The sequence below is a fragment of the Citrus clementina genome, unplaced genomic scaffold, assembly GCF_000493195.1.
Source record: "Citrus clementina cultivar Clemenules unplaced genomic scaffold, Citrus_clementina_v1.0 scaffold_1, whole genome shotgun sequence".
In the NCBI taxonomy this organism is placed as follows: domain Eukaryota; kingdom Viridiplantae; phylum Streptophyta; class Magnoliopsida; order Sapindales; family Rutaceae; genus Citrus; species Citrus x clementina.
Genome location: NW_006263303.1, coordinates 19,491,106 through 19,504,042, shown reverse-complemented (window position 1 = coordinate 19,504,042; position 12,937 = coordinate 19,491,106). Strand labels below are relative to the sequence as shown.

The 12,937-nt window shown below is 35.2% G+C and overlaps 1 protein-coding gene across 1 annotated transcript; it reads right to left on the bottom strand.

Annotated features, from left to right (window-relative positions):
- Nucleotides 1-4,850: 4,850 nt before the first annotated feature.
- On the bottom strand, nucleotides 4,851-8,339 carry LOC18054400 (receptor-like serine/threonine-protein kinase SD1-8). Its single transcript, XM_006451999.2, has 7 exons — nucleotides 6,980-8,339; nucleotides 6,599-6,703; nucleotides 6,281-6,495; nucleotides 5,995-6,205; nucleotides 5,627-5,864; nucleotides 5,392-5,539; nucleotides 4,851-5,274 (listed from the first exon to the last, which is right to left on the bottom strand). The coding sequence occupies exons 1-7, from the start codon at nucleotides 8,238-8,240 to the stop codon at nucleotides 4,978-4,980; spliced, it is 2,475 nt and encodes an 824-aa protein (XP_006452062.2). The 5' UTR covers nucleotides 8,241-8,339; the 3' UTR covers nucleotides 4,851-4,977.
- Between the last annotated feature and the right edge of the window lie 4,598 nt (nucleotides 8,340-12,937).

Genomic DNA, 12,937 nt, shown 5'->3' with positions numbered 1-12,937 from the left:
GTCTTATCTAGGGTAAGTTTCAAAGTTTTTTTTTTGCTCGCCTGCACTTGATCGTGCAGATGCTGACAAGCTTGGCTTCCGGTCTCACCATCGAACATGCTTTGAGACTTTGGAGCCTCTACATGCCTTAGAAATTTTTTAGAACTTTTGGTGATCTACTCGCCTTCGCTTGGTCGAGCAGAACCTGGCATGCTTGGCTTCTGGTCTCGCCATCGAACAGGCTTTGAGACTTTGGAGCCTTTGCACGCGTTAGAAACGTTTTGGAACTTTTGATGGTCTGCTCGCCTTCGCTTGGTCGAGCATAACCTGGCATGCTTGGCTTCCAGTCTCGCCATCGAATAAGCTTTGAGACTTTAGAGACTTTGCACGCTTTATAAATTTTTTGGAACTTTTGTGGTCTGCACGCCTTCGCTTGGTCGAGCAGATCCTGGCATGCTTAGCTTCCTATCTCACCATAAAATAGGCTTTGAGACTTTGGAGTCTTTGCACGCCTTAGAAATGTTTTGGAACTTTCGGTGGTCTGCTCGCCTTCACTTGGTCGAGCAGAACCTGGCACGCTTGGCTTCCTGTCTCGCCATCAAATAGGCTTTGAGACTTTGGAGCCATTGCACGCCTTAGAAACTTTTTGGAACTTTTGTGGTCTGCTCGCCTTCGCTTGGTCGAGCAGATCCTGGCATGCTTGGCTTTCTATCTCGCCATAAAACAGGCTTTGAGACTTTGGAGCCTTTGCGTGCCTTAGAAAATTTTTGGAACCTTTGTAGTCTGCTCGCCTTCGCTTGGTCGAGCAGATCTTGGCCTGCTTGACTTCCTGTCTCGCCATAAAACAAGCTTTGAGACTTTGGAGCCTTTGCGTGTCTTAGAAAATTTTTGGAACTTTTGTGGTCTGCTCACCTTCGCTTGGTCGAGCATATCCTAGCATGCTTGGCTTCTTGTCTCGCCACAAAACAGGCTTTGAGACTTTGGAGCCTTTATGTGCCTTAGAAAATTTTTGGAACTTTTGTAGTCTGCTCGCCTTCACTTGGACAAGCAGATCCTGGCATGCTTGGTTTCCTGTCTCGTAATAAAACAAACATTGAGACTTTGGAGCCTTTGCGTGCCTTAGAAAATATTTGGAACTTTTGTGGTCTGCTCGCCTTTGCTTGGTCGAGCAGATCTTGGCATTCTTGCCTTCCTGTCTCGCCATAAAACAGGCTTTGAGACTTTGGAGCCTTTGCATGCCTTATTAGTAAACTTTGATTGGCTTCTCAACGCTAGCCTAGCTCTCATTTCTTAAATTATTCTCATATTGAGTAACTTTCAAGAAATCAAGTTAACTAAGTTATACCGTCAACCCTAATATGAGCACAATCAATTTAATGAATATAAGGTATCCTCATCTTACATAGCATGATTTAGAGAAATAATTAAATTTTCATAGAAAAAACTGGTTGTAAATCAAAATATAACTTCTGACCTATTCTGATTCCTACAAATGTGTGTCTTCAATGTGCTCTTATTTGAGGTTTTTGTTTTAAATCCTTAAATATGGATTTTCTTTGAGATTGTGCTTTGCATTATTTCATTGGTACTTCATCAAACAAATCCCGAGCTTGACTCTTCTTTGCTCCCTTCTTAGAATTATTCTTGCAATATTGTAACACGGGCACAAAACGAATAAAATATGAAGGAAACAAAAATCCAACTTCATCAATTCTTTGAAGCTTGAAGACATGCCTATCAATTCTAATCATCAATACACATTTGTTTTGTTTTAAAACCATTATTAAAGTTAGCCAAAATACCAATACTCGGCCTCATCCAGATTATGCTAATTATACTTCTTCCAACACTCATTAACGATTATGAGAATTTGTGCAATGTGGATGACAGCTATTATTTATAGACAGCTATATATGCGTAATTTCTAATGTTCTCTCATGCAAAGGTATAATAGAGCTATGATTAAAAATTAATTCATGCTCTCAATTAGTTTGATGTGTATATTGAATAAACTGAATCAGAACCTGGATTTTAGTCCTTGGCTCCTAGACAGTGTTCTTTCGAGCATCACTCCCTTCAATTTTAGTTGCTGCCTTTGCTTTCCAATCCAATTAATCTCACCATCGTGCAAAGGTATAATAGAGCTATGATTAAAAATTAATTCATGCTCTCAATTAGTTTGATGTGTATATTGAATAAACTGAATCAGAACCTGGATTTTAGTCCTTGGCTCCTAGACAGTGTTCTTTCAAGCATCACTCCCTTCAATTTTGGTTGTTGTCTTTGCTTTCCAATCCAATTAATCTCACCATCGTGAATGTTCTTCTGTAGATTCCTGAGCTTGTTCCTTAGAATTTGAGGCTGCGAAAATTTTTTGATTCTGTTAGTTATTTCATCGAACATTTGTTGGGCCTGATCTCGTATCACCACTTTTAACAAATATCCTTTGACACCTGTTTCTAAAGGAAAATGCTAGGGAGCAAGAGGAACAAGAGAATGACGAGAGAAACGGCAGCAGTTGCTGCCGTTTTGCTTCTCGTTCCTCTCGCTTGTTAAAACATTAAAATAATAAAAGAATGAATAAAGAAAGAGTGCTTTATCTGTGCCTGCAGAGGGAAATCTTATCAACTTATCTCCAGCCCTGACTTTCCTCTCTCCCTTACACTCCTCTCACGCAAATCACCATCACCAAAGCGAGCTGTCAACAAGCTGGAATTAACAAGGAAGAAGAATGCTCAGAGTGGTTTGCAGGCATGGATGTCGACCCTGTCATCTGTGATCGCAGAATGTGATGATGATTACAACAATGATTAGATCTTCTCTTAATCCATTTTTTTGAGTACACACAAGTCTTTGATTTTGTGTAAAGATATAGAAAATTTTTACTCAAAACTCCTGATAAATGTATAGTTGTATGTCATGGTAGTGTATTTAGCAGTTGTACATTATGTATTCGCTGAAAAAGCTCCTGGGACTAGAGTCCTATGAGGGCCTATTGCCAATTTTTGTGGTCCCTTATCCTGAGTTGCTGTAATAGGGATCAAGCTTTGTTTAGTTGTAATGAACATACGTAAATCAATTTGTATTATTTGTCTGCATTACAATTATTGTTGTATTATTCCCAACACCTGTGGTATGTGCTGTTCAATATCTACACACTGCAGATCATGCGTTTGCACGTATAGGAAAAAACGATTGCCTATGCATTTTCATGGTTGGCTTTTCACATCATCTTGAGCCAACTGGCACACCAAATCGGGAGTTTTGACAACATTTCGTTGGAATCTTTATATTCGATTCTTAACCTTAAATGGTTGCGTTTATGTGATTGGTTTGCTATGTATTAGAATATCACTACCACACTTCTGGATACCAGCATCCACTTGAACAACAGATTCAGTAAAGCACTTGCATCATGAACTTTCGTGGCTTATGACGATGGTGTGTTGTTAAAGAAGCGCTGCAGATGAACATATTCTTGTTAGGCAACTAACATAAAGAAATCATGACAGTGATATCAGATAGCCCAATAGCTAAAATGCTACATCTGAGTGCTGCTTTTTCCCTTTTTTTTTAAAAAAAAAAAAAAACAGTTCATACTTTGGTTAGGCTACTTCTGCGTCTTCAGGAAGCACTGAGACAACCATCTTTTTTTTTTTGAAAAAATTAGCATTTAACATAAAGATTTAGCTTCTTCCTACCTCTTGGAAATGCATGCATTTTGGGATTAGAAAAACAAATGAAGTTTGCATGATAAACAAAGAGAGCAGAACAGAAGAGGCAACTGAAGAAACACCCGAGAATTCCATTCAAACTAAATCCACTAAACGAAAAACTGATCTGATTTACAAAATCAAACCCCGCATGAAGTCAGAACTCATAATCTATCCCTATAACATCAATGAAAAAGACTGCTTCATTGCCCCGTCTTTCTCTGTTGTTGCAATGATTTCTGGAACCAAGAAATGTTCATAATCTTCTCTATGCTCATTCTCGTTTTCGGATTCGGATCAAGGAGCTGATAAATAAGCGATCTTGCGGGCTTTGAAACAAAAGACGGGAACTGATAATCTCTCCGATTAATCTTCTTATACATAGCCAGAAGATTGCTATCATCAAACGGCAGGTAACCCGCAAGCAACACAAACTTGTATTTTTGTTCTCTGTAATCAATTCTAAAAAACCTTGTAATTCTCCATTGAATTAATTAAGAAGCTGATCGAGTTCTTCCCTGTGGATACAGCTCACTGAGAAGTGGGTGACCGTGTAATATTGTGCGTCTCCGTTTGATCTCCGGCTTGTATTGCAGTTCATTTCATTCTTGTGTGTGTTGATATAAGTTCTTGATAGATTGAGTCCATTGAATTCAATGATCCCATTCAGATTCACATTAGTTTGCGTCCTAATTGACCTCCGTCAAGATCTTGGGCAGTTGCTAAAATTGTTTAGTTATTTTGGCATTCCGGTTACTACAAAATCTGATGCAATCCATTGATTTGTTTATTCATTTATTTTTAAACACATTCAGAATTTTGTAAATTATGTAGACTTTCTAATTCCTTGATAATCACAGTGTTTGTGGTCCCTGACTAATCATTTGTGTCAAGTTCTCTTTCCGTGTTCAGTACTTGACGTATATTTAAAAATTGCATGAGGCAATTGGTTTTGTGAATTACTGCAATTTGCCACAAATCTATAATAAATTGACTAATGACGTCACTTATTCCAGATGAACAATCTAAAATGTTTCTCTTTGAACTGATACAGCTACTGAATGATTGTCTGCTGTATTGAACATTCGATTATTTGCCTTCAAAGGTAGCATGTAATGAGCCATTTAGAGTCATCAGCAGAACAGATATGCTGCCGGAAACATGCAGAATTATATTGCATCGTTGATGTTATACAGTTCCTCACTTGCTTTAGGAAGTTTAAAACTGGAGAAAATAGAGAAATCAAACAAAGAAGCAAAATAATGGATGCCGCCCAGATAGATGACTATCGAGGATTGATTAATGAAACGGTTACATCATTCACGGAACACAATTGGGACGTTGAATTATTCACGTTTTTACTGTTTGTAAAAGCAGGTTCTTTGGGAGAAGGTAAATTAAGATGCTCATTCTCAATCATCGAGATAACATCCGACATGATTGGTCTATCAGCTGCATTCTCTTGAACGCAGAGAAGAGCCACGTTTATGTATCTAATCAGCATTGGCAATGATACTTCATCTTGCTTTATTACTGGATCCATCAATTCATGAGCTCTGTCATCTTTCCATAGACCCCAAGCCTGAAAAGAAATGTCCATGATCAATATTAGTTTAATTTACAGGAGCAATTTTTGACATTTCCAATTTATATTTTACTCATTAAAGATGGAACAATGGTGAAATAATTTGTCACTTACATATCCAAGAAGGTTAAAGGAATCACTATTGTAGACGCCAGTGTTCTTCTTGCTACTCAATGTTTCCAACATTAATACTCCAAAGCTAAACACATCTGATTTAATGGAGTACAGGCCTTCTAGGGCATACTCAGGTGACATGTAACCACTAAATTTCCATTGTTTCAATTAATATTGAGTGATCTAAGAAAACAGGACAAGCAAACATCATTTTCAGGAATGGAGTTTTACTTACTAAGTTCCAGCAATCCGTTTAGTATTTCCCTGCAACTCATCATCACCAGATATTCTTGCCATGCCAAAATCTGATATTTTGGGGTTCATGTCACTATCTAAGAGAATGTTACTTGCCTTAAGATCTCTGTGAATAATTCGCAGTCTAGAATACCGATGAAGATATAATAGTCCTTGGGCAATTCCTTCAATAATTCTAACACGTGCTTGCCAACCTAGCAGGCGCTTTTTCTTTGGATCTGTTGCAATGCCAAAATGAATACTGATCAGCGTAAATGATAACAAGTTAAAAAAATGGAGATGATAAAATTCGACAGACCACTGCAAAGTAGTGGAAATACTTAATCTTGTGAATGATAAATCACATACTGAAAAGGAAAACATCCAAGCTTTTGTTAGGCATGTACTCATAGATTAAAATGTTTTCGCCTTGTTCTACACAGCAACCGAAGAGTCTGACAAGGTGTCTGTGTTGGAGTTTTGCTATAAGCATCATCTCATTTTTAAACTCTTTGAGTCCTTGCCCTGACTGACTCGAGAGCCTTTTTACTGCAACTTCTTGTCCATTAAGTAGTCGACCCTGCATTTTTAATTTTGTTAATGTTTTACAGCAGCAGCACTTCATTAAGGACATTTGAGGTAGCAACAATTCTACCTTGTAAACAGGGCCAAAGCCACCTTCTCCAAGCTTACATTGCGTAGAAAAGTTTTCTGTAGCAGCAGATACACTGGCCAAGCTGAATAATGGCAACCAAGAATCCTTGCTCTTATCATTTCCTTCTCCATCTGCTTCACAGAGTTCATTTGTTCTTGTTGTAATGCTCATATTTATGTCAAATGCTAACAGATCCTGGTTTGTCTCCATATTCTCTGTTTCGGTAAGACAACAACTTTTAAAATTGTAAGTATACATGGTTTATCACATGCCTTATCACATGAAAATATCAGAGTGATATGAAGGGAAAAAATTTACCTTTCTCTTTGTGTTTTCTCCTCCTTCGCCGAAATATGTAAAAAGAAGGAAGAAGTACCAAGGGAAGAACAAGTATTACAATTATCCAGAGTAGCTTCTTGTTTCCTACATCCAGAAACATACATGTTATCAAAGAAATCGAACGAATTACAAATAAACATGTTATCAAGCTGAGCCAAATAACTTAATAACTTAAGCCACTTCTGACCTATGTTGGTTTCTTTGTTTGTTAGCTTTGTTCATCTGTTCTTTAACTAATTAATTCCGTATACTCTTGGCTCAGCTTTTAGGATGAAGCCTTACTATGACAAACAATTGGAGAAGTTTTGCTAGATCAACTTCCATATTGAAAAAGTTGATTCCAGAATGCAAAAACTGTACCTTGATCTGGAGCGGGCACTCGTATGTAGACAGACTGTCCGGTCAAGTTGCTAATTGGCTTTCTGAGATCAATCAGATCCCCAAACCACATTAAACACCCACTGCCTCCTCCTGTTAGTTTGGAATTGGCATAAGCTCTACAGGAACAGTTCTTCAAGCACTCAGCCTGACATTGGTTCAAATTCATACTGTCATTTAGGGAAACCTCTAGCAAATCAGGCGCTTTAAAGTCATCAAGCTTTATAAACTGGTCTCCACTTTTGCAATCTGAAGATCTCTCACATTTTATGGGCCAAGTCTGGTTGTCTTGTGATTTGAGTTTGAATCCCTTCAAACACTGACAAATAGGTGTCTGGTCGAGGCTGCAAATAGTGTTTGGACCACAATGCCCATAATTAAGACAAAATCCATCTGGAACTGAGAAATAGGTGTCCCAGGCGGTGCTCCTCTCGTTCCATATCAGACTCGTGAGCAGACCCGAGGCGTTGACTTTTAAGATCATTATGTTTGGACTGTTGAAGGACTCATACCTGACAGAAATTTCATCTTTATTTTCCACAAAAACTTTATCATAAAGAAAGTTTGAATTTGGAACAGCTACAAAGGCAGCTCCATTCCATTGTCCGGTACAGGAATATTTTGCAGAACCATTGAACGAACATAATTTAGGCGACACCTGAATGTCAAGTCCGAAGGTAAACTTCCCAGGGGATGGATCGTCAGCACTTTCCCATGATGATAAATATCGTTTCAGACCAGTCTTCAAGTCCCAGCCCAACTTCATGTCTGGTAACAGAGTGTCTGTTAAGTAGTCGAAGCTCTGCCACAAGTAGCTGTCAGTAGTTTGATAGCTGGAGTTATCCGTAATAACGAGGTTTCCATTATCTAAGAGTTTTGCCACTGGATTTTTCACTTGGCTAGATACGTTTGTAGACCAGATAGTGCCGTTTGTTTGGTTGAGAAGAACGAGATTTCCATTGTTGCTAATGGTTAATACTGCGTTATGATCGAAGATAGGCCTATCTCTATTGGCAACCCACAAAACCGTATCAGGGATCTTCTGGTACCATAGTCCCACGTACCTGTTCTTTGATTTTCCAGGGGAGAAAAAGCCTAGCTCAAACCTTTGAGGAGTTGAAACTAACTTCTCGCCGTCACGGATGAATGATGCTGGAGTTACTGTCTCAGCTGCTAATGAAACCTTTATGCTCAACAAGAAGATCAAAGAACAAAAGATGTTGAAGCATGGACGATTCTCCATTCATAAAACAGAGAAGAAAAATCTCTAATAATTGTTTTGAGATCGGGTTCATTTCAATTATGAAAACAAAAGTCTCGGCCAAGTGTGAAACAAACAAGTCTATTTCTTGACCTCAATTCTCATGATGTTAACTTTTGAAGTCTTGTAAACTTTCCAAAACGCGTAAGTATGGGTGGAAAAATATACGTTTGTGTTTAATGCGAAAAGATAAATTATTGCCAGATTTTCTATTTCTTAGTCCTCGTCGTAAGCAATTTTATAAGTTAGTTTGAAATTTTGAAATATGAAATTTTGAAATACTTTATCATTCGATTATTGACTTTCCAGAGACCGGTTCGGAGCCTTTCGTTCAGTTCCGATAGCTAGTCTAACGATCTCCAATGAATTGTGTCATGTAGTTGCTGACATAATCTCCCCATCAGCATTCCTGATAATGGCCCCCAAGCTTGCAATCCTTTTCAATATTAATTTCAGGACGTTGATGCAGCCTTCTGAGGGCTTATCTTACAATTCTTCCCAAAAAAATAAACAAATTTAATATTTAAGTCTAAGCTAATAAAAATTGATTTAAAGCACCTACTGCACTAAAACTTCTCTATAATTATAATATAGGGACCAAATTAATTTTATTACTGAGGTTATAACTTAAAAAAATGTAATTATAAAATTATTTCTTTAACTTAGTTATCTTTAGTATAAGTAATACAGAGATAAAGTATATACTACACTAATAGTTAAAAAATAGAGCTTGTCATATTCATTATATGGATAAGGATAAAAGAAATAAACATAATTTCAAAAAACTAGTACATGTATCTATGTAATATTAAGAATATGTAAAATTATCTTAAAAGTCTAAATATTTGTATTCTCTTTAATATCTTTCTGCCAATATAAAATTCTATAAATACTAGATAATAATTTAATAATAACTCTAAATAATAGAAGTCTTTTTTTTTTTTTTTACCAGAAGCTCGGATTGACCCTATTGAAGCTTGGGCGATGGATTTTCGTTACCCCTGGGACATGCTCTTTGCCAACCATGACACTTGGCTGGGGTCCTTGATCAATAATTTCCAAATTGAAGTAGTTTTCAGCTATGACTCTGACTTACTAGAAGATTAATGTCGCTGCATCATTAATTATTTAAAGTGATGGATATCTTGTTTTAGTTGGAGGCTTCAATCATTTGTAAAGGCTGATTAAAATTGACAGATAAAACTATAACACCCTAGACGAATCTCACATCGGTAAAGTACGGGAGAAATGCTGGATTTATAAGGGGTAATCCACACCTTAATTGGCAAGACGTGTTTTGTGGTGTATGTGCGCCCCGGGAACAAACTCGTGCGGGCCTTCTTAAGGCTCAAAGTGGACAATATCTTGTCAGGTTTAAGTTGGGTCATGACAAATGGAGCGATAATATACTTGTCATTATTCTTGAAGACGTCTGCCGAAATTAATAGATTGATAAAACCACCTTACGGCAAAAATAGATAACAACCAAAGCAACTCTATTAAGTGAGATTTACACCAATGAAAGGAAAATATAAAAGAAATGATTCTATTGAATAAGAAAATTAATTTACGGTCAATTTACTAATGATTTTGCTTTCAAAATAATTACTTTTGGTTATGCTGTAAAAATAATCGGCTGTGAATAGTTTTAAAAACAATAGTTTCAAAATAAATGTTTTAATTTATTTTTAAAATTGCTAATAGTTTTAAAAACAATATTCTGTGTTTGGTAAATCTTACAATTGAACAGTTGTAAAAATATAAACAACTAAATATAGGCACAACGTTGAATATAATATATTTATACATTTATAAACATGTATATATAAAAATTTTATATTTTGAATATATAACAATAGATAACTATAACAAATTTTTATTTTATTACTTTTAATTTTTATATTGTTATCTCAATATATAATTGGTAATAGTAATAACCTAATAATCTCCCTAAATTTTATAATTTAATTTCCTAATCAAATAAGAATAATTTAACATTTATTTTAGATATTATGGTATATGTGAGGATATATATGAAATGAAATTAAGTTTAAAACTGATTCTTAAAATCAAATTTCAAAAAGCTATTTGTTTCTTATCTTTTAAAATCTGCTCTAGAATGAAATAATTTTACCCAAAGTGATTTTAAAAAAAAAAGATTTACCAAATGTCCCTAACTCTCTTCGGGATTACAATCTTTATATCCTATTATTTCTTATCCTAGCAAGTACTGTTTATTCTGTATTTGAATAAGACACATCTAACTAAGAGAGGAAAAAAGGGTGGGGAAAAAAACTCAAAGATCACTTCTTGTCCTGCATCATTTTTCAATTTGGGGGCCAGCACAACATAATTCAGAATAAGGGTAGGTTTATTGCCCAGCATTGCTCCTATCCTTTAAAAAGAACCAATGATTATGATGATAATAATAATAAAAGGAGAAGAATAAGCTGCCAAATTCAATTTAGAGCTAATAACTTTTTGACTACTTACAACAACAAATAATCTTTCACTTTGAAATCACTAATTTGAGACCTTGAAATACATAATGCTACGAGGTAGAGGGAAAGAAATGTTCCTAAAGACAGTCTCAAGTAAAGGGAGTAGGGATTCGGGAAAAGAAACTTGAAAAAAATGGCCAGTTTGGAACTACAGACACCGCGTTTGTCAGGTAATTGGAGAGGACTAGACTAAAATCAATCGGGCCCAAATTCTCTTCATCTCTCAGGTCTGAGCTCATCTCACATCATTTCATCTTGTCACAAATCCCTCCCAAGTTGTCATCTGATTCTTGTTCATTTATCATGTTCTCGATGGTGGCTTCATTTCCAGTAGCAATAAAACAATTTACAGAAATTACAAATTTTAGATCACAATATTCCTTTTTATAAAGATCTAAGGCAAATAGGCAACCTTACTCCTAGTAGTTAAAGTTTAGATTTTCCCCCCATCTCCCCAACCTTTATATTTTTTTTGTCTCAAAATTGGTGTGTTTCATTTTGAAATCTGAGCTCTACTAGACCATCCCACCAGCTCAACATAAAGCCTGATATAAATTTTTCTCCATCAATACTTTGGGCATATGCTAGAAAACATGTCTGATGTGTATGGCACAGAAAAGTTATCAAAAAACGAGAGAAAATATTTCTCAATACCCTCCTACAATAAGTTCTTATAAATAAAAACCATTGGACGAGCTCAACATCACATTCGTCGTAATAACCAGCACCAATTTAAGAAACGGTGTAGCAAAATGAAATTTTTAAATATACTACACCATTTATACAAAAGTAGTCCAATAAACAACAAGGTTGTTAATTTAATCATTATGCACGGCACATAATCATAACATACAACAATCACTAAACTAACAAACAAAAATTTAAAATTATGTTTTCACTAATTTAATTTTTAAAAATAACAAAATCCACTATTGAAATGGACGCGGACCCATCGCCCAGTACAATGGACATTTTGGGTCACGCATGTTCTTTTTATTATTATTATTATTTCTTGTTTCTTCTTCAATTCCTATTCTTCCCTATAACAATTGAGGTAGGAAGTTTTAGGAGATTTTAGGCTTTTCTTATTTTAGTCTTTTTTTTTTTTTTGTTATTTTCCATTTCGAGTAGCATCTTATTAGGTATGTTTAATAATTCTAGTATAATTGTGATTTATTATTTTTCTTATTTGAGTTAACTTCGGAAGTAGGTTTATCCTATGACAAATAGGGAGATCTTGTCATTGTTTTAGTAGAATTACAGTGTTATCTAATCTTTTCATAAAGTGATATCAAAGTCTCAATGAGCCGTTTGGATTAGAACAAGATCTAATTGTATTTTAATTAGAATGTAACCTAATTGCGTTGGCTTGAGTGTTTCTAAAATGATAATCTAGTGTTCATTTATACTATCAATTTGCTTTTGCTACCTCACTGCAAAGAAAATTGATAGAGTAAGAATTCTTTAAAGTTTCATGAAAGATTGATAAAAAAGACTATAAGTTCAAGTTGCAAGATGATTTGCTCATGCACTACAATTTTCATCCTCCGGACGGTTTCAAAAGTTGAGGATTAAGAGAGTGAGAATGATGTATGATGTATGATGTTTTTAGAAGATTTTATGCTTTTATTATTTTTGTCTTTTTGTTGTTATTTTCAATAGAAATTAGCATCTCATCAAGTATGTGTTTAAATATTTTTATTTTCAATATAATTGTAATTTATTTTCCCTATTTAAGTTAATTTAGGAAACCAGGTTTACCCTAGAAGTCTTGTTATTGTTTCTAGTAGAATTTTTGATTAATAAAGTTCCTCTTTTATAGTTCTCTTTTAAAATTATCTATCGAAATCTCTCTTATAGTATCGTTTGGATCCAAATGAGATTTAACCACGCTTTATTAGAGTGTAGCGTAATTGCATTGGGTTGAACCGTTTCTAAAATTATATTTAGTATTTTATTCATCCTTTCAATCCGCTTCCACTCCCCATTTGCATCATCAGGTCTCCGTATAATCGAAACTTTAAAATTGATTATTAAACAATACATCAAATTCAATAATTTTTTGTCTCAATATTACTGCTCTGTTTAAAACTTACATAAGGAAATTTGTTTTGCGCAAATGCACTGCAACTGCTATAAATCTCTATGCATAACAAAACAGAAAAAATACATGTTTCT